Below are 23,385 nucleotides of genomic sequence, written 5' to 3' on the forward strand. Positions count from 1 at the left end.
TCCTAGAAAAGAAACAGACTGTGCATGAAAAAACACATTTCTCCGCCTTGACAAACAATCCATTCTCTAGCAACCGCAGAAGCACTCGTCGTACGTGTTGCACGTGTTCCTGGAGAGACGAAAGAAAAAATCAATATGTCATCCAGGTAAACCATATATGAACAGATCGACCATGTCTCGCAACACGTCATTAACGAGTGCTTGGAAGACTGCCGGTGAGTTCGTTAGCCCGAAAGGGCATCACGCAGTACTCAAAATGGCCTCTAGGGGTGTTAAAGGCAGTCTTCCACTCATCCCCCTCCCTGATGCGGACCAAATGATAAGCATTACGTAAGTCCAATTTAGTGAAAACGGACGCTCCCTGCAACCTCTCAAAAGCTGAAGACATAAGCGGCAAAGGATAGGTATTCTTTACCGTTATGTTGTTCAGCCCTCGGTAGTCAATGCAAGGACGCAAGGATCCGTCCTTCTTTCCCACAAAAAAAGAACCCCGCCCCCCGCTGGAGAAGAAGAAGGGCGGATGATGAACCCCGTTGCTAGAGAACTGGATATATATTTCTCCATGGCCGCCGTCTCTGGAATAGACAAAGAATATAACTTGCCCTTAGGCGGAGAAGTTCCTGGCAATAACTCTATCGCACAGTCATAGGGGACGATGAGGAGGAAGAGAATCAGCACGAGACTTACTGAACACCTCCTTCAGGTCGTGGTACTCCGCGGGCACGTTAGCCAAATCCACTGCTTCCCCCTGAAACACAGACTCAGAAACATTAACACCAGCAGACAAAAAGACAAGACAAATGACACTCCTCGCTCCAGCTAACCACAGATCCGAGGCGCCAATCGATCCTGGGGTTGTGTTTCTGGAGCCAGGTGTGACCGAGAACAATGGGGGATTGAGGTGAGTCCGTGATGTAAAATGAAATCTCCTCCGTATGGTTGCCAGATGTGATGAGAGAAACAGGTAAAGTGGTCTGTGTGATGACTGGCAGTCTGTGTCCGTTGAGTGCAAAAGGGTGCAATGGGGTGTTTGAGGGAGGTGAGAGGAATGTTGAGTTTTAGTAGCAAACTTAAAGTCCATGAAACTACCCTCTGCCCCAGAATCCAACAAAGCGTGATGATCGAGTGCGTGGGTGGACCACCGTAGACTCACCGGAAGGAGTGTCGATGTAGATGAGGTCTTCCTGGCAGAGATCCCACCCGATAGTAGCCTCCGTTTTACTATCGGGCTTGGTCTTTTACCGGACAGCGCTGGATGTGATGTTCTTGGCTGCCGCAGTATAAACATAGTCCCCAGGGATCTCCGCCTGATCCTCTCCTCCCGGGAGAGCCGAGCTCGCCCCACCTGCATGGGTTCAAGATCTCCAGGTGGGCTGACCGCAACCTCTGAGCGCTGACGCTGAGCCTCCGGTCTGGTCGCGAGAACTGCTCTCCCCCCTCCGTCTGGCGGCTTGGTCGAGTCGGTTGTCTACTCTGATGGTGAGGTCGATCAAGCCATTGAGAGAAGTGGGGAGCTCGACGGCGCGGATCTCCTGTTGGATGCGGTCAGCCAACCCATGCAGGAAGTGATTCCACTGCGCCTCTTCGTTCCACTTACACTCCGCCGCCAGGGTGCGGAACTCAATGGAATAGTCGGATACGGACCTGTCTTCCTGACGTAGGTCCGTGAGAAGTCTAGCCGCCTCCCTCCCGGCGACGGAGCGGTCGAAGACCCGTCTCATCTCCTCCGAAAGGGCGTGGAACGAGGCACAGCAGCTGTCTTGGTTCTCCCACACCGCCGTCCCCCAGAGGGCAGCCCTCCCCGTCAGTAGTGACAAGACGAATGCCACCTTCATTTCCTCGGTGTTAAACGTGCGGGGCTGCAGGGCGAAGTGCAGAGAACAATGAGACAGAAATGATCGACAAAACTTTGGCTCACCCGCATATTTCTCAGGGATGGGGAGGCGTGGTTCGGACTGGGGAAATCCCTCCGGAGACGATCGGCGGTGTGTGGGTGGCGTGGGAGGCGCAGCGGGTGGCGGTTGTTGTTGTTGTTGTTGAGCCTGGAGAGCGAGCTCGGACACCTTCGTCACCATTGCTTGGAAAGCTCGACCCATCTCATCTATCGCCTTGTCTTGGCGATCCATACGACCAACGGCTCTCTGCAGAAACTCCTCCAGATGAGATGGGGAGCGATCGCCTGCTGCTTCCATGATGGTCAGATCCTACTGTGACGGCTTGTAAAAGAGGAGGAAGCAATTGCAGGCAATCAGAAGAAGTTTATTGATATCAGAGTCCAGAATGTAGGCAATGGAAACGAAGGTCTACGGTGGCGTGAGAAGAGCTGGATGGTGAAGTCGATGGTGAAGGTGAAGACGGTCAATGGATGAAACCAGGAACAGACCGGAACACTGACACGAAGACGACAACACGAAACACAATCCAGCACACAAACACGGAAGACGGTAATCCAACTAGGAAGTGGAGACATGAATGAGGATCTGACAACAGACAGAGAGATGAGTGAGTATATGTAGCTGAGTGGAGATGAGGATCAGCTGGAGCGAGACAATCAACACTCAGGTGACAACAATCAACCAAACGAGCACATGGAGACTACGTGAGTACAAAAACAAACACAAAACATGACACGGAGGAAACAATGGATTTCCTACCGTGACAATCATTTAATTTCTATTTCCAAAAATTTATATTTAAAATATTATTTGAAATGTATAATTAAGAAACCTCTTGTCTCCTTCTCCAATCTCCAATAAATCATATATATATAGAAAATTTAGTTGCTGCTTTCAGTGACATAGATTCCCCCCTTCAACATCTGTTGTGATCATAACTACCAAAAATTCATTCATTTTCAGGGTTTTAACCCCTTTAAATTCCAGCTTTCTTTGTATAATGCCACTCTTTTAGGGGGTAAAAAAAAATAATTCTCAATAAATGCTAAGCAGATTTTTTGGGGGAATATTACAGTATTGGACAAGTCAGTAATTATTAACATTAATTTGTTGTGCAGTGTCAGCCAAAATGGTCAGGAAAAAAAAATGAAAAAGACAAAAATGACACACAAGCATTAAAAAAAAGAAGATGTAAAGAAGGTCTTTAACCCTGAACAGCAGAACTATAGCTACAATGCCAAACATCTATTTGTCTGTTAATATTATTTTCCTGCCTTGGTAAATTCAGCTGAAAAGTAGTTTAATTTTGTTAAAAAATGACAAACATGCAGTGATAGATTGTGCGCAACAGGAAAGAAAATTTCAAATTTGCATGTGGACTATTTTTTGTGTGTGTGTGTAACGTGCAGTCATCAGGTCAGTAGTGTGTGGGTTTTGGACCCTGCAGTACACGCATTGTACATGCTATATGTGGTACTGATGTTTCCAGTGTGGAAAGGAACAAAGCATTTGGATTGACCTTGCACATGGAAGCTATGTATCTTGAATTACATGATTTTTTATGTAGCATGAGACAAAACTAGACGTCACACTAGACACCTTACTCTGTCCTCATCACCTTGGTGCTTTAAAATTACAGCATATGATTTTCTCGTAAACCTACATGCATAATATAATGAGCAAGCATCATTGTTTGGGAAATTTTTTAAAAATTTTCAGACGCTATAACTCACAATTTACATCCTAATGAGTGCACAGTCATTTCCTCTCATATACCACTAGTTAATCAAGAACGAGAGCTGAGAAAAGAATGACTAAAAATGAAAGTGTCAGACAGGAAACTGCAATTGCAGCTCTGTTTGTCATGGATTTAGATTAACATTATTATTATATGTGACTTGTTCTTAACCTCTTAATATCATTTATTGGTTTTTATTTCTCACAAAATCCAGCATCTTCTCAGAACTTCAGTGATTGTATCATCTTAGAAAAAAATATATGAACAGACAGAGTCACATTTCTGGTATCAGATGCTGTTTGCATTGATTTGTCCATTACACAGTATCAGACAGTTCCACGACTGTTCCAGACAAAAAGAACACAGGAGGTGACAATATTCTTGCCTAAGGCGCAAACATGGAAATCTTCTCTGTTCTTGATGCAAAGCAGAACTCTCTGTACACGTGCTGTGAGAAAATATCTAAAACGTGACATACGGATGCATTTGTGCTTACTTTCAAATATAAAAAAAAAATATAAATAAAAATACTGTTAAAATATAAAAAGTCTGAAACTTCAGCCTGTAGACCACAAAAGCAAACTGATGGATTTTTGCCTGGCAGATAACAAGACAAGCAAAAACAAACAAAAATAAATACATACATACATACATTAAAATAAAATAAAATAAAATAAAATAAAATAAAATAAAATAAAATAAAATAAAATAAATAAAATAAAATAAAATAAAATAAAATAAAATAAAATCCCATAGACCAGTGGTGAGACAATATGCTGATCAGCCACAACATTAAAATCATCTGTAAGTCCCCCTTGTGCTGCCAAAACAGCCCTGACGTACCTCTGAACATGTCCTGTGGTTACAGATTTCTCTTAGGTTACAGTTACTCTATTTAAAATGTAATAAGTAGTGTAACTATTTAATTTACTTTATTAAAGTAACGTAGCTGATTTTTCATTCATTAGTAATCATTTTCAAACATTTAAACCAGGCAGGGTTAAAGTAGTACTCAAGACTGATTACTGTCAGACTTTCAAAAGCCTTCATCATTTGAATTAAGATTATAATTATTTAATTTTAAAGCACAGCCACCACAAAATCAGATTTTTAGCACATCTTTTTACATCTTTTTTACAAACACAACCACACAGAAAGTCATTCTGTTATGCCAACCACTAAGGCAAAAAACCCAAACCTTTTAGACTTTTAGCTTTGCGCAAACCCTCAACTGTCTCTCTTAGTTGCCTCAGACTTACCTCCTAAATCATCATAATGCTGTCTTAAACCATATATACTGTTGCTAAGACTGCTACTTTATTAGTTTCAAACCTCACAAATTACTATTAAAGCAGCTACTCACACCTAATTTAGGTATGTTGATGGTATTATGTTCTCTTTTTAAGTCAAAAGCACATGACGCTGTTACTGGTTTCATATGTGACTGTTCTGCAGTTTCTAGGTGTGCTGATGTAAAAACAGCCACGTATTTTGCATGCCAATGTCTATATTGTAACCCATGCAAATGTTTTCTAAAATACTTTGTACGTATATACGCACGTACCCATGTCTTTTGTAAAATGGATAAAGAAAAAAAATATATTTAGCAAGGGCTAAAAATAACAGTAGGCCTTGCATTCCAACTGGCCATCTTCTCCACTAATATTTGAATGACTGTTGAGAGGAGACTGTTAGCTTCTGTGATTCTTGAGCTTCTGTGATTCAGTTCAACCTGGTGTTGCTGTAGAACAGAATTCATTGTAATGTTCTGTCGCCACCTAGTGGTCAAGAATATGTACTCATCCCTTTCGCAAAAAATAAATCGCTACTCTAACTTCAGTCTCATACCGCACACAGTTCATTCATTGACCATAGCTGTGTCCAAAGTCACTCCTGGATAGCTTTCTCCTGTTAATATAAACCTCCCTGTGGATCTATGAACACACACTAAAGCAGGGATCCTCAAATCTGGACCACGGGATCCACTTTCCTGCAGAGTTTAGCTCTAACCCTAATCAAACACACCCGAGCAAGCTAATCAGTGTCTTCGGTATCATCGGAAAAACACAGGTAGGTGAGGTTGATCAGGGTTAGAGCAAAACTCTGCAGCACATTGGACCTCCAGGGTAAGATTTGAGGAACCCTGCACTAAAGTTATATTTCCCATAATGCAACACACATGGGACTGCATACACTCTAAAGGTGATGATAGCCTACACAGTTTTGAGCAATGTTGCTGTCAGTGGGTGGTCAGGTGAGAAACAGGGTCCACGACCGATCTAAAGTATCCAGGTAGAAATTTGCTGCTCATTCTCAATAGGAAAGTGACCAAGTAACATCACTTGACAACATTGCCCCTTGTATAATCACCTTATGAAAAGCCTGTAAAATATGGCCCAGTGTACCTTGTTAATTTTAAGAAATATTCCATATTGATTTTACCCGTATTACATAGTGTTTTGTTTAAGTTTGAAGGAAATATCAGAAAATTATATAATGCATATTTTCAGTTATGACATTTTCCACTGATTTTTTTCAGCAATAGTTTTAAATCAATTACTAATTTTATATATTACTATTATTATAATTATAATATTAAGTAACCATGAACTTTATTAGCCTAATAAGTTCATGGTCTGGTGTAATAAAACTTCCTAACTTCCCAGAGAGTTCCTATTAAATATAATGTACAGGCTGTTATTTATATATTTTATGTTAAATATTAAATAAAGAATGCTTGTCCGTGTGTTGATTCTTGTTGTCCATGTGTTGATTCTTGTTGAAAGTTTAAATTGTCCTTATATTTTAATCATTATGAACAAGTAACATATATATATATATATATATAATCAGAATAAAGATTTATTACATTACAAAGTAATCTTTTTTGTTATCATTATTATTTCCCAAAATTAGGTATATACTAAAGTACATGAAACAATAGACTGCTGTTCGTAACCACAGTTGTCTGAAACATTGAGTGGAGAGATCCACCTATGGGAAGGGAATCTGTGCCTGACCTCTGCAAAAGCATCCGCTAGACCTTATTTACTGGGGCACGGTTTGCTGGGTTTGGCCGGCCAATGGAGGAAAAACAATGTGCAAGACTGATTCATTACGATGGCCGCCGCAGCACGGTCGCAGCAGTCCCGCTCAGAACACTGCAATTTTAATCCTAAGTTTTTTAAACCTATAACTCGTTTAAAGACTGTTCAGTGTTTTACTATCCTTAATCCACCCAGAAATGTGACATTCACTGTCCTGCTAACACTTTGCGTCCTTTCCTGCTTGTATCGTCACCTGTTCCTACCCATGGAGAGCGAAAGAGCTTATTTTCCAGGAGCTCGTAGCCAACTCCTTTTGTACTCTAAGTTTCTGGATGAAGGGCATCCAAGAGTACAAGAAACATACAGGAGAGAAAACGGGACGTGGAACCTCTGGACTGCATTATTGCACTTTGTAGTAATGATTCTGCTGGCAGGGGATGTTGAATTAAATCCTGGACCGCAGGGGCTAGTGGCAGAGCCTGACAGGTTAGCTCCGATGACGCTAATGCCACCAGCTGTGTGGCTCGGACTAGCGTCGAAATTACTACAACCTGCAGCGGACCTCGGGCTACCACTGGAGCAATGCCAACCTGCAGTGGTTCCATCTCCAGCGGCAGGCCACAGGCTGGCACATGAACCACGAACGGCTGCAACTGGCGACGGGTTGGCATCGGAGCGTCCACCTCCAGCGGCGGGTAGCAGGTTGGCACCTGAGCCACGAACACCAGCAGTTGGCGGCAGGCTAGCATCGGAGCTTTCCTCTCCAGCGGCAGGCAGCAGACTAGTACCTGAGCTACGACCACGAGCAGCGGGGCTCATTGGACTAGCGACAGGGCTGATAAAACGTCCACCACCATAACCTACAACTACTACGGTATCAAACAGACAATTGCAAACTAAACTTTTTCAAACTGTTAACCATGCGAAAATTCTATGGGACTCTGAAGCTAAACCAAAGGGGATTTTTGGTGGTCACATCAATATTAGAAGCCTTCCATATAAAACGGAAAAATTGAAAAAATTATTATATGATTCAAGTTTGGACTACCTAGGGCTCACCGAAACATGGTTGAAAAAAAATACCCCTGCAGGTGCCTATAATATTCAAAATTATAATTTATTTAGAGAAGACAGACCACATAAAAAAGGAGGTGGTGTGCTGTTATATGTTAAAGGGAATATCCAATGCAAGCAGATGGTTCTTCCCGAAAATGGCTTGGAATGTGTGGGAGTTACGATTTGTCTATCCCCTGAAATATCGTTTAATGTTGTAGTATTATATAGGCCACCTAACGAGAAGGATGCATTTTTTTATATGTTAAAAGATGTACTCAAAGTCTGTAGCAACAAGGAAACTATTTTCATGGGGGATTTTAACTTAAATTGGTTAGATAAAACACGTTCCAATAAGTTAAGGCACCTTGCCAAACAGTTTAATTTAACTCAAATCATCATGATTTTTTTTATTATTAATAGATACACTATTAAATTGATATATTTGATATTCACTAATAAGTCAGATCGTGTTAATAAAACCTATAATTTAATAACCGGTTTATCGGACCATAATCTAACACTGGTCTCTAGGAAACTTTCCAAGACCCGTTATAGAAATCAAAATAGAGAAAAGACTTATATATCACTTATTCTTAAGCGTGACATGGAGCTCTTGGATACTGAAATAAAAACTACTGTCCAAAATAGTTTAGTTTGTGGCCAAGACTGTGAGCAGGCCTGTAGCACTCTTAAAAATACAATTACTAAAATTCTTTCTAAATACACAAAAAGGCAGCTGCGAAACCTTACCATGGCTAAATGAGAGGTTATGGCTTTTAATGAAAGATAGAGATGCTGCCCTAAAAAAGTATATTAAGTCAAGGTTGGGGACTGACCAGTTGATTTTCAAAAGCCTGAGAAACAAAGTCACAGGACAGCTCAGAAGAGATAAAGCAGACTTTTTCTTAGAAATAATTAAACATGCTAAAGGGAATAGTAAAATGATATGGAAGTGTATAGACAATTTCTCTGGGAAAGAGCAGACTAAAAATGGACCTATCGAACTTAACGTAAACATCGACAACAATGAAACACTCGCACCTGGAAAACAAGCCACTACAAAGGTCAGCTTAATGGTTGCAAACATGTTTAATGAGTACTTCATCACTTCAATTCTGGAACTAAGTAAACCCTTAGAGCTGCTTTTAACACCATCTGCAGCCATTGTGTGGGCCACGGCTGCTGGTCCCACAGGAGGACCACAACCCACTCTGGTGGAAGTACTGGACTTTGAATGTGTAAATGAAGGCAAGGTCAACAAAGTTATTACATCACTCTCTAACTTGAGAGCAAAGGACTTATGGGGTCTTGATTCGCTGTTACTAAAAAATATAAAGAGGACTTTGCAGAACCAACTGCGCTATTACATCACTCCGCAGGAGACGGTGCATTCATGAATGTTGAGCCCATTTTTAAATCAGGAAACAGAAAGGACATTAAGAATTATCGACCCATTAGTATTCTCCCTGCAGTTTCTAAAGTTATTGAAAAAATTGTCGCCGAACAGCTGATTGAGCACCTCGACAATGTAAATATGTTACACCCCATGCAATTTGGCTTCCGACCCAAACACTCCACCGACACAGCTTGTTGTTATTTCCTCGAGGTGATCAAATCCAGTCTGGTGAAGGGAGGGGTGGTTGGGGCCATTTTTCTGGATCTACGTAAGGCATTCGACACCGTTAACCACTCAGTGCTGCTGACAAAACTGTGGAATTTCAATCTCGCCGCAAACACCATTAGTTGGCTTCAATCATACCTAGCAGACCGTTACCAGTGCGTAAGAATAAATGATAAAACTTCATCGTTCAGATCCGGTACTACAGGGGTACCCCAGGGGTCTATTCTGGGGCCATTGCTCTTCAGTTTGTACATCAATGACCTACCTTCCATCTGTGATGAAGTGGAGGCCTTGATGTGCGCTGATGACACGGTTTTATATACTCACGGTTCTAATGTCAGTTCTGTCGCTGCTAAAATATCTGTGGCAATGAACAAAGCAACAGAGTGGATGAACAAGTCTTGCTTTACACTGAATACAGAGAAAACGGTCACAATGTATTTTTCAAACAAAATAATTCAAAGTGCTTTCCCAAATATCTATGTGGATAGTTACATGATCAAAAATGTGGAAGAAGTTAAATACCTAGGTGTGATCTTGGATCCTGTACTAAATTTTAAAAATCATGTTAAAAGGGTATGCCGTGTTTTGAAATTTAACATCGCTAACTTCCAGCACATCAGAAGCTCTTTATCATTGGAAGCAGCAAAATCGTACTTCCAGGCAATGATTATATCGCATATATTGTACTGTATGTCATCATGGTCCCAAGCCAAACAAACCATTTTAAACCCCCTTAGATCATTACATAATCAGGCCTTGAAAATCCTCGATAAAAAGCCTCGGCAGTACCACCACTGCAATATACTTGAAAAGTACAGTATACTAAGCTTTGGTTCATAAAATCCTTTATGATGCTGCCCAACCACCTTTAAAAACATATGTACAGCTACGATCTGAACTAATAAACAAAGCGTTGAGGTCTGTATCCAGGGGTGATTGCAATGCGCCCAAAAGAAAGTCTGCCTTCTCTCAATCAGCCTTTTCCTATAAAGCCATCAAAGAATGGAGTGGGCTTCCAGACAATCTAAAGAATAATGCAGATTTTTACAGCTTCTCACGGACAGTCAAAGACTGGCTCTTAGACCACCAGTCCTGTTCACACTAAAAGCACCAGATGGGTATCTGGCCATCAGATGATATCCTTGTGGGTACCATTTGATGGCTTTTGCCCTGTATTGTGTTTTGTGTGTTATAAAAGAATAAAAACTGTTGCTATCCATATATTTAGCACCTTATAACATTGCAACTAGCTAATTTTGCACACAAATTGGTAATTTGCACTTTATATTTGTATATTGTACCTTCTCTGTACTTTCTCTCTTTTTATATTGTATTAACCATCTTTGTCACAGGGTATAATTTTTTTGAGGAGTGTGTGTGTAAGTGCTGCACTAACCAACAGGGACAGGTCACTTTGTCACAGGGTGTTAGTGACTCCTTCTGAAAGGGCTGGTCCTGTTGATGTAAACCCACAGGCACAAACAGGACATAAAGCATTAAGCCTCTGATCCTCCACTGAAAAGAATGGAGGTGGGTTAAAAGCAGAAAGCTCAAGCACCTCACAAATGAAAGCAGTCTGGCATAAAAGCCGGGCTAGGCCTGAGAAAGACCTTATCTCCACTGAGAGAGAATTTTGTGGCATGAATAGTGAGTTTTCTGAAATCACTGACGCTAAGGCCAGAATCATAGCTGTCTTGAAAGACAGAAGCATAAGGGAGATATCTCCTATGGGGGGTTTAAAAGCTGTTGAGACAAGGCCTCCAGCACCATGGAGAGGTCCCATCCTGGAACTACTCTTCTAGTGACTGGAAGGGAACAGCGAGCACCCTTCAAATATCTACGAATAAGGGGGTGTTGCCCCACCATAGTGCCTTCAAACCCAAAATGACATGCAGTAATAGCCGCTAAGTAGACCTTAATAATGGAAAAGGATTCCCACCATCGAAAAGGTCTTGAAAAAGCCCAAAATGTCAGTGACTGAGCACTGATATGATGTCAGCTTGCACTCCTCCTCAAACACATGCCACTTGACAATCATAAAGGGTGCATGTAGAAGAGGCTCTAGCATTCTGCATGGTAGCAACAACATGTGTGGGGAGCCCCAATGTGTTTAAGTTTGCCCTCTCACGGGTCAGGCCCAGAGGGCCACCCTGTCTGTGTTAAGTTTGACGTGTCAGGGGTAGGGGGCAGAGGTGTATGTTGTTTTTGTGTATTTCCCCATTCGCTTGGGACAGGAGGTCCTCGACCCAGTAGAAGTTATAAGGCAGCAACATGCATGAAAAGGTCATGGGTGCCAAAAAGCCCATAGTGAGAAAACATGACAAGTGGACTAGATCACTGGAAGGTGTTTATGGGGTTTTTTGTGGGAGGTGGGGAGATGGGTGTTTTTGTGAGTGGTGATGTTATATATGGGTTCTTGGGTTGGGGTCGTCCATACTGCTTAATACTAACAGCTTCTGAGCTAGAGCATGAAGCTTGATATGTGCCACGGCTGTAGTGTTGTCACAACACACCATCATGTGATGCCCCTGCAGGCGGGGCTGGAAATGCTTCAGAGGGTTAGTACTGACAGCTTCTGAGCTAGTTTTATGTAACAAAGTTGGTTCCAGAAGCGCAAGAGAAAGTCAATATATATAGCAGTCTCTCACCTTTGTCTCACAGCATCACCTCTCTCTGGCGGTTTTTCTATCCCACTCAAGTGTGTGTGTGTGTGTGGGGGGGGGGGGGCCCCAATATATATTTCCAATTTATTGTGTGAACTCATGGCCCCAATGTGTTTAAGTTTGCCCTCTCACGGGTCCCCTGAGTGTAAAACTCAGCATTTCTCTTGTGGTGTAGCACTGCTGTGGATGAGTGGGTCACTGTGACAGAGCAGCAGAGATTGCATAATGACCTGAGATGCAGAGATAAAACCCACTTCTTGAATGCCCTCATTCTCAGAAGGCCCAGAGGCAGGACATGGACAGGCTAAGCTATAAGTACCTGTAGTCTGAGATGTGCAATACTGTACCCTTGCTTCTTCCCTGAATTGTGAGAGGCAATTCATGAAAGAGAGAATGTGCTCTTGCATCAGTTGCATGCCCATCATAATGGAATTCAGCTCCAGACCTAGAAATATCACATTTTGTGCAGAAGTGAAATTGGTTTTCACATTCATTCTGAAGCCGAGCGCTGTGACATGAGCAAGCACATGCTTATTTGGAAGAAAGTATCTCTCAGTTCGATCAATATGAACCAATCGTTCTGATTTACAGAACATAAGAGAGAACCATGTGTTAACATTCTGAAATTGTATTTCTTCAAATGTTTGTTCAACCCTCTGACATCCAGAACAGGACAAAGAAAACTGTCCTACTTTGGAACTAGGAAATAAGGAGAGTAAATCCCTGACTGCCTCAAACCACCTCCTTCATTGAGGAGGAAGGAGATTTTTTTCTTTCAGAATATGAGCAGAGCTCTCTTCCGTATGAGAAGAGAGTACCCCTTCGTAATTGTGTGAATCACCCATTCGGGATCTGACACAGACAGTCCCCACACAAACCAGAGAACTGCTCAGAGCTGCTAATTTGGCCAGTTCACTCATTGGTGGTACAATCTCGCCATCCTGTGGACAATGTAGGGGTAACATGTGGGGCTGTACAGAGATGTTCTCTCTTATTAACGAATTCATGCCCTTCCCATAGGTAGATCTTGAACATGAGATGATGAAAGATAACTTAATGTGACAGTTGTTTTTGCAACCAGTCCACCGGTCCTCTCTGGCTAATGTATTCACTTTTTCCCAATATAGCGAACTACAGTAATGAATGAGTGATCTATGATGTGAGTCTGATGATTTTTATTCACAAAAAGACAAGAACTTTACACATTTACTGATTGCTGATATGAAACTTTTAGAAGACTGGTCGAGGGTTTGAGTTTTATTTATTTATTTTATATATATAAGCAATCCAGGATGTGCCTGCATAAAAGTGGTCATATTTAAATGGTTCTTTGAAATAATAATTTTACAAATTTCCTCCTGACAATCATAACATCAATCATAAGAAAACCTTAACAATAATGTTTCTTAATAATAAAAAAATACACATCATCATTTTCATCTATAATCATCATCGTCATCATCATCATCATAATAATAATAACTTGTTTGAAAAAAAAGTCTGACCGATAAGTTGCACTATTATAGAAATTAGCTAGCTATACAAGTTGTGTTTAAAAAGGAGCATTCAAACGATCATTTTCTTGTCATTCTTGATTTCTCAACATTATGCTGATAACCAGGAAATTACTGAATTTGTTACAAATCCCAATAACAAATCCTTTTAATCCCATATAGAATGATTTCTAACAGTTTTTGTGATGCATGGAGTTTTCATGTTTAAAATGAAATGTAGATATTTGGTCTAATTTTCTGTGAGCAGGAAAAATAAGAGAAAAGGCAACAGCAGAATACAAACAATCAGAACAGATCCTAGTTTGACACTGTAAACATGTTTTTCTTCAAAAAACTTTAAATAGCAACATAATGAAGAAAACTGATGAGCTATTTCAGTCCAAAACTAAAAAGGTCATGCTTACCAAATATAAAATAAAAAAAAGCATCTGGCAGTAGTTAAACTTGATGTACATTAATCATTAGTCATTATGAAGTCAACTCTTTCCATGATTTTGCAGAATGGACTGGTAGATGTCAGACTTCAGAAACCTGGGATAGCAGTCTCTCGCCATTAGACTGAAGATCATCTTCTGTGCCATATCAAATGAGTTGAGGGTCGGCTCCGAGATGTTGTTTGTAATATTTGTGCGAGTCCCAGAATCAATGTTTACCTGTAAAAAAAAGGGTAACACATTTTTTTTTTTTTTTTGAATGAATGAATAAAAATAATATCCCCCCCAACAATTGATTCTCTCAGTAGGCCATTACAGGAGCACAGTTCACTCAGAGGGCTATCATTCACCTGTCTGGGTGCTTCCGTTTGCACAAACTCAGTGTAGATTTGGTTTGCCCTGCTGATCATCTCTGGTGCGCTCGTGATCTTTTTGTATTCTTCACATGCCAGCCAGAACAGAATATTTTCCTCACTGTATTCCGACTTTAGGAAGTCCTGGAAAGCCATCTGTCCCGCTGCAGCATAACACCAATATGAGAGTTTATTAGGACAAATAGTTAAGTGTTACTTCTCCGATTTAGATGTTAAAACTGAAATTTAAAAAATAATAATTGAAGATAATTTAAGCAGCTACAATTCATATAAGATCGATACAATATTTAATACATCTTTATACAGCAATGAGATTGAGATGTATCACTTCAACATGATCCACTGACTTCATTCAAACATAATTTGACTAGTGTTTACAAATGACAGAGTAACTCTTTATTCATTTTTTAACATTTGCATTATGCCATCGAACTCTAATGCATAATCTTCTTATGCTTTATGCTTTTAATAGACAGTAAGAAAACTGTAATAAATCTACAAGTTATTGTCTTAATATATGACCTGTATAAAGAATGTACTGAATATTTTTCTCAATAAATATGTCTATTATATATATATATAATATATGTATATATATATATATATATATATATATATATATATATATATATATATATATAATGAATTATTTTTGTTGTATTTAGATTTTTTTTTATAGAATAATCGTTTAAAAACAATTGTGAATTTATTTATTTATTTGTTTATTTTTGCTGATTTAAAACTTGATTATCTTCATGAATAAGTTCAATTCTTTAGAAGTAACATTTATTCAGAGCTGAATTTTCTTACATTTACAGGACAGAAGCTTCTCGATGGACTCACCCCAAGAGTCCACATCATCAACGGGTTCCTGAGAAAAGCAACAAAATCTACCCTTGAAAATTACATGGAGATCCTTCACTGGTGAAGCTGATTATGATACAGATTTCAAATATATTTCATAGAGAATCCTAGCACTTCAATCCAATTGCATTCTGCCAATAATATTCCTATAACTTTAAATCCTTAGAATCTGAAATTCCTTGTGACCAGTAAATCCAAGCATATTAGTCGTTAATATCATTTAAAAATAAGAATTCGGATGGAATCATTAATAATCAGGAACTCACTTTATGGCCATCTCTGACAGCAGTGTCCTCTGCATGGAGTCTCCTTCACTCTCTGATTCTGTGTGGCTCTGGAGGGTCTAAACACATTTACTGGCATGAATGGAACACATGGAAATCAGCATGCAAAGCTTTGGGCAGGGTCACCTCCTCAGTCTGCAGGTCTGCTCTTCAGTCAACTACTGTATTTAACTTTTCTTTATGACTTTTTGTGTTGCACAAAACAATGAACATATTTTGATACACACATCCCTGTGCAAATCTGTGAAAATATAATCAAAAAATGTGATTTTAATGACACATTTAGTATACATAATAAAAAACTATTGAATAAAAAAGCAGCTGAAGAACTAATTACAAATAGTAAATTGTGGAAATACATAAATTACATGAAGTATCTAGATGAGGCAAGAAAAAATTCTAGGTGGAAATGCTGCTAAAATTCAAAGCATGGAAAAAATCAGAGGCATGATTCCAAATACCACAGATGTAATAAAATCAGATTTAAAAAAGATATGAGGGCAACAATTTTCTTTTTAGGTTGAACTATCCCTTTAAGGGCGATGATAATAGGTCAGAATCTCTCATAAGTAATGTGTAGGCTGCATAATATGACAATAAACTTCTCTAAAAAGTTTTGCTATAAAACTGTGCATTTTATTGTATGGTTATGATAGATGATGTTTCAAGCTTCTTTTGCTTCAGTAAATCAGTGGAAATTAAAAAAATCATACACACACACACACAAACACACACACACACACACACACACACACACACACATATATATATATATATATATATATATATATATATATATATATATATATATATATATATATATTTGCAATATGCAAATAAAAATATTCAGTAACTAAATCTGAAATTAGGCAGGGGAAATAAATTCATTTTAATTGTCAAGCTGGATTTTTTTTATTTCAATTTATTATGAAATTTATTTATAATGACAATTAATAAATGAATTTTAAAATAAATGTTTTAATAAATATTATAAATTGATCAAATTTAACATCATAAATATTATTTAGATTAATAGATTATTTTTTTCACATAAGGTTATATGCTCAAATACTAAGTAGTGCCACTAGCGCATACGTTTGAAATTGCTCACATTCAGCTGGTGCAGCCGGCCCCAGATCTGATGGTCCATGTGGGTCTCCATTAGGTCATCACCACATTTATCCACAATATTGAAATTACAGAATGGAAATCCTGCCATAACCAAATAGCTTGTGGTTGAAATAGACCTAAATTAAAGTATTTGCTTATTATTTATGATCTAATCCCTTTAATGGTACCAGAATACCTGTCTATCTCCTGTTTAATTTTCCATCATTTCCCATAATCAAAGCTACATCTTAAATATCATATAACACAAAAAAGGTATTTGGATGTTTGAGAAGTGTTTACAAATGTGAGAAAGTAATTGCATTAGATTAAAAAAAAAACAAAAAACAAACAAACAAAAAAAAACCTAGAGACATCTGCAAACAAATGATGCTGGAGCTTTTCTCAGAACTCAAGCCATTTTTGCAATGATTTGTAACAGGCTGGCTTCAAGGTGATTTTAGTGGATGTACTGTATAAGTTCACACAGGTGTCTTAACAGACTAACCACAGGTGTACTTCATCACATTAACTATGAACATGATCAAAGTTTGACAAGCAAGCATCACAATACATCTTCATTTTGAACAGTATAAGTCTATTGTTTACTTTCATAAATTTTTGTTTAATGCTTCAGTGCTTAAAGATGCAGAAGTGTGCTTGTTCTGCTTTTGATGTTGACTTTTTGTTGAATGTGTGTGTGTGTGTGTGTGTGAGGCTTACATGTTTAACTACTTCTCCCATTTGATTTTGTGTTTCTATCTAGTTCACTGGATAATGAGCTGTGATTTTGAATACTGTGGGTTCGGGGGTTGCTACACCAAAGTTAAATGGTCCTGTTTATTGGAAATTTGGAGTGATGGCTTTGGGCGGCCAGTGGAAAAGTGGTATTTAAACTTCCTACCACAGCTTATGGTTTGATTCACAGGTAACACTAGATCTGAAGGTTGGGGAACAGATGAATATCCCCTTTTTTCAACCTTGTTGACAACTTTTTCTCATTTTGGACATAACAAAGTACCGCAACTGCAAATGAATCACCTACCTAACCTTTATCTGAATGTCATAAAAAAAAAAAAAAAAAAAAAAAAAAAAAAAAGGTTTCTACGTGATCCCCTTTGTGCTCTCCTTTAGTGTTGTCTCAGTCTGTCAGTGGCCATGTAAATCTCCAGAAGCAATGGAAAATCCTGACAGATTTGCATGCATAATGACTTACACATGACCAGGAGAATTTGGTTTCCAAAAAAGCTGGCAAGGGCGAGGACACACTCACCTGTGTTGACTCCTGAAATCAAAGTTATTCTTTCTCTGTGACACACAAGAAAACATACATTCAACTTTATTTGTCCCTTTGCTTTGTATTCAGTCTACATTGTGTTCATCTACACTTCTGTTCATACTCCGATTCGTCCACAAAATTGAAAGAAGAGATGAGCACAGTTTCAGAAAACTGTAACAACATTAATAATTCATATTTTCATATTTCCAGACCGGGTTGAATTGACTGTAATGCATCATTAGGTTCACACTGGGCTGTGAAGGGACCGCAGAGCTGAAAACAGTCTTGTTGGAGACTGACTCATTTGTCTGTGTAATTTGCTTGTAGCACCTGTGCATGTGTGTGTCTGATGTCTATGTGTTTTTTTTGTGTTCGACAGGGTCAACAAGATCAGGCATTCCCTTTGTCAAGCTTGAAAACGAGACACTATATTTAGAATTCTCTTTGGGAGAATCCAGATAAAAAGACTGCCATGAATCAAACTGTGCCTGCACAGTGTAGAATGAAAAAGTTGGGTATATGAGGTGAAGTTGGGCTGGAATGATCCTGGAAAGCATCCCAGTATCATAAAATATTCGGTCTGCCCATTTAGTCAGGTCTGTCAAGGTCCCTGGGAGTAGCCATCTGTAATTCCTGATCAGACAAAAAAAAGCATAAAAATGTGCAACTGACCATTTTCATAAGGAATAACCTAAGCTAACAGGCTAGTTGGCTACAGCAGTGGCATTGCTAGCTAAAATACAATGAATGAGAAATAAGTAGCTTTGGCTAACAATTATTAAATAAACAACTATTGTATATAATTAGTGTATACATCATAGAGCAATTTTGTAGGATCAGATATTCTTTAAAATTCTTTCAGCCAGTCAGATTTTTCTGAAGTAGTAGACATAGTTTCAACGGATGCAACTTCATGACACTGCTTCATGTCACTTCAAGAATCATACCAAATTGACAAACACATACCATAGGTTTTAATGATGATTTTTGTATGTACAGTGTATGTTTTTGTTTTATTTTATTTTATTTTATTTTATTTTATTTTATTTTATTTTATTTTATTTTATTTTATTTCATTTTATATACTACCATTCAAAATGTGGGGCAGTAAGATTGTTAATTTTTTTTTTATTACATTTTTAATTTTTATATTCAGCAAGGACACATTAAATTGGTTAGAAGTGACAATAAAGACATTTATAATCTTATATCAAATTTATATATAAGAAAATATGTTATTTTGAACTTTCAATTCATCAAAGAATCCTGGAAAAGGTATTATATTACAAAAATATTAAGCAACAACTGTTTTCAACATTGATAATAACAGAAAATGTTTCTTGATCTCCAAATCAGCATATTAGAAAGATCTCTGAAGGATCACGTGACACTGAATATTCAGCTTTGTCATCAAAATAGAAAACAGTTAAATAGTGTAAATAGTAATAAAATTTCACAGTATTACTGTTTTTAGTGTATCAAATAAATGCAGCTTTGGTGAAACTAAGATACTTCTTTTAAAAACATTTGAAAATTTTACTGACCCCAAATTTCTGAATGGTATATATAAATAATTTACTTAATCTCAAGTGGTTCCAAACCGGTTTAAATTTCTTTAAGCTGTTGAACAAAAGAAGATATTTTGAAGAATGTTGGTAACCAAACAGTTGACGGTAGCCATTGACTTCCATAGGATGAAAAAAAAAAAAAAAAAAAAATATATATATATATATAAATGGATATATATATGGAAGTCAATGGTTCATCAAACATCAACTGTTTGGTTACCAACATTATATAAAAAGTCTTCTTTTGTGTTCATCATCATCAGAAGAAGAAGAAGAAGAAGAAAAACTTTTGGAACAAGTGAATGGTGAGTAAATGATGACAGAATTTTCATTTTCATTACTCATCATGTTTCAAAATTTAAAAAATCTGTCATCCAGCAGGGGGCGCTGTGGTTCCTAAACGAACTTCCTCTTACCTCTGTTCCTTCTGGCCTGCTGCACACTAAACATCCATGTGCAAAACACCCCCACCACTCTTCAAGCATCAACAGGGATAGATTTGTGTTATCAGTGGCGAATCTTCACATGCTGCCATGTCGTCAGTCAGGTTATGGTGACACACAAACATACACTTCAACTTCTTGTGTGTTGTTTTTCTGTTAGTGTCAGCTAAAAGATAACATTAACTAACTATATTCTGCTGCATGGCTGTATAATGGCGACATGGAAAGATGATGTGCTGTAAGTGTTTATTAGTCTGCTCTAGGATGACAGCAAAAACACCCATAATCCTTTCCACATTTTGTCATTTGTGTAGCTTAGCAAGGTGATGGTGGTTTATATGTCATTTGAAGGAGTAAATCATTTTGCTTTCATTTTACAAAGCAGAGAGGATTTTTTGAATAAGATTAATTTATCCAAATCATATCATTTTATTCCAGGCATATTGCTGAATCCCATTTTTTTTTTTTTTCTTCTAAAAGATGATAATCCTAATCCTAAAATGTATGACTTTCTTCTGCGGAACACAAACAAAGGTGTTTTCAAGAATGTTTCATACAATGAAAGTCAAAGGGGGTTCAAACAGCACTGGACCCCACTGACATTCACTGTATACTGTCCTGGTGGAAAATTACCCGTACATTTGCCATTTATTTTACCAAGGTTTCCTTCAACCCTAAAACACAACACAGTGAAAAAATCAAAATGGATAATTCCTTAACACTGTGTGTGTGTACTAAAGATATTTTTCATGTTCCAAGGAAGAAGTAAAGTCAAAAAGTTTGGAACGACAGTATTTTTATTTTAGGTGAACTATCCCTTTAAGACGAGCTTCTCTTTCCCGTCAGGGTCAAATGCTTTTGCAGAAACATCTGGTGTATCTCAAAGTAGCACTGTGGGGTGTTAAACACAACAACACATTTGATCATGCCACTAAAACACTTGTCTGTATTACATTTCCCGTAACAAGTGTTATACCACAAAAAGCTTTGTTTCCATATGGTCACATAGAGCAAGCGTCCATTTGGGTTACCTTACGGTACAAGACATCTTCTGTACAGTAAGAGCAATAATCAGTCTTCTATGTTTGTAAAGATGACACATTTCTGGCTGATCTCACACAGCTCATGAAACAGTTCATTAGTCAACATCCATTTATGATTCATGAAACCTCAGTTCTTTCACTTTATTAGCTATTAAAATAATCGTTCCACCAAGATGCTCGATTTTAGGGCTAATTATGATTATTATGGTTTGATGGTGTTAGTCTGATTAACTTTAAGATTGATAAAGCTTAAGGCTTCTTAAAAATTTATGGACTGCATCCTTGAGTGTCTAATGGGGGAAATTTGGGAAGTTTACATGCCTAGACAAGTGAAGTGAAGAAATAGCAATGGTAACGGTACAGATTTTACTGTGTTCTTACTATATAATAATAAATTATGTATAAAAAGTGGGTTACACTTTATTTTAAGGTGTCCTTGTTACAGTGTAATTATACATTTAAGTACTGAGTAATATTAATTAACTACATGTACTTACTATAAGGTTAGGGTTTGGCTTAAGGTAACTTGCATGTAATTAATAGTTATTATAATAGTAAGTACATGTAACGTTTAATAAGGACAATAAAGTGTAACCAAAAAGTGCAACCAAATGTAAATCAAAACCTAATTTTAACGCTATAGTAAGTACCTATTGTTAATAGAGTGCATAAGTGCCCACACTTTTTTAGTATTCTAAGTATTTTTTTTTCCATTTATTTTTTCCCATACGACTTTAAAAACCAAACTAACCAGATCTGAGATGAGATGAGTAACATCATTACAAACTTTTATTTGAAGCAAAAAAGCATTTGAAAATCAGACAAAAGGAGAAGACTGCATGTAAGGCTTTAGTGAGGGAAAGAACTACAATCCCATGAACCACTGTGTATGACATAATCAAATTAAAAACAATAGAGAAATCTAAAACTATTCATTTAAAGTTGTTGATTGTATATGTTAAAAAAAATATTTTAAGTTTATTGCAAAATATGCATAAAATACATTTTTTGACATACAATCAACAACTTCATACTTCACTGGAGTGGGAGGAGCTCAGCACTCATTTGGTGCAATTTGCTAGCTGTGATTCTCTGATTGGTGGAATTTTGAATTTTATTTAAAGCATCATGGGTAATGTAGTTTTTATTTAATTATTTATCTATTTATTTATTTATTTTTTACCAGGGATCATTCAAACACCTCGCATTAGGATTGTCTTGAAAGGTTTGTAAGTTATCATTAAAAATACATTTTCCTATGGAGAAAATGAATCATATTTATACTTCCATAACCTGAATGTTGCACTCTGTTAATATTACTCCCTAAAGGTTTGTAAGTTATCATTAAAAATACATTTTCCTATGGAGAAAAGTAACATGTATAATTACACTGTAGCAAAGACATCTCAAACTAAAATATTAGTAAAGTCAGTAACAGTTACTATTTTGTATGATATTTTTTGTTTTTTTTTATTGGTGGCTACTTACATGCCCAGTTATGTTAAGGTATTGGACTTTGATGGGCAGTAGTATAGATTCACACACACACACACACACACACACACACACACACACACACACACACACACACACACACACACCGTAAAAATAGTTTTATAAAAAAGTTTTCCTTTGAGATTGGTTTGGTAGCCTACTATTTGACCTCAGAGAATGCTCAGAACCTTTTTTTTAGACCATGATGCACTTATTCAAGTAAACGGTTTGGTTTATGGAGCAAAATTATTCTGCAGGTTCATGCCGCAAATAGAAATTGAGTAAAATGTTGGATATAAATATTTTTAATTCCATCTCTGACTGCGTTCTGCTTGGTGGCACCCAAAGTTAGACATTATGCATTCCAGTAGCCTGTCTGTGCATGCATAATTGATGACTGCTGTGAGACACTAGCAGTCTGGTTTGATAGGATGACAGTGGATCAGACGTGGGTCTCGCTGAAGACAGCTGGAAACCTGACATGAGCTCTAATGACTCGCATCAGGAGGTATAGATGTGGCCATCTTGGAGAAAATGATTTGTGGGAAAAAAAAGAATACATCACTGGGATGAAATCTTGACAAATTGCAAACACTGAGTACCTGTTAGCCATGTTTGCATAACACAACTAGTGTCAGCCTCGAGCAGCACACCTCCTACAGTCTCTCTGCAGAGTGCACGCAAAACCACCGCAAGCTTCAAACACATTTTGTTCGGTGGTCAAAGTGGGCGGTTCTTGGCTAAAATGAGCTGTGTTGCAGGGATGATGTATTTTTGTACGCCAACTCCTAGAAATGAGTTAGTATTTTAACACTTCCAGTTTTATTGGCCAGAAGTAAATCGGTTTTTCGAATGGGTTTTCGGCTAAATGCTTGAAATAATGTCTGTGGTTAACACAGCTCAAGCTCAAGATATCCTCTCATGATTTTTTTTTTTGCTTTTACTTGTCTGGAAAAAA

At 37.9% G+C, this 23,385-nt stretch overlaps 1 protein-coding gene across 1 annotated transcript; it reads right to left on the bottom strand.

Annotated features, from left to right (window-relative positions):
• Positions 1-13,316: 13,316 nt before the first annotated feature.
• LOC109112473 (regulator of G-protein signaling 21-like) lies at positions 13,317-15,530 on the bottom strand. Its single transcript, XM_042767199.1, has 4 exons — positions 15,476-15,530; positions 15,156-15,235; positions 14,322-14,488; positions 13,317-14,190 (listed from the first exon to the last, which is right to left on the bottom strand). Exons 1-4 carry the CDS (start codon positions 15,508-15,510, stop codon positions 14,014-14,016), a joined length of 459 nt encoding a protein of 152 aa, XP_042623133.1. The 5' UTR covers positions 15,511-15,530; the 3' UTR covers positions 13,317-14,013.
• Between the last annotated feature and the right edge of the window lie 7,855 nt (positions 15,531-23,385).

The sequence above is a fragment of the Cyprinus carpio genome, chromosome A2, assembly GCF_018340385.1.
Source record: "Cyprinus carpio isolate SPL01 chromosome A2, ASM1834038v1, whole genome shotgun sequence".
In the NCBI taxonomy this organism is placed as follows: domain Eukaryota; kingdom Metazoa; phylum Chordata; class Actinopteri; order Cypriniformes; family Cyprinidae; genus Cyprinus; species Cyprinus carpio.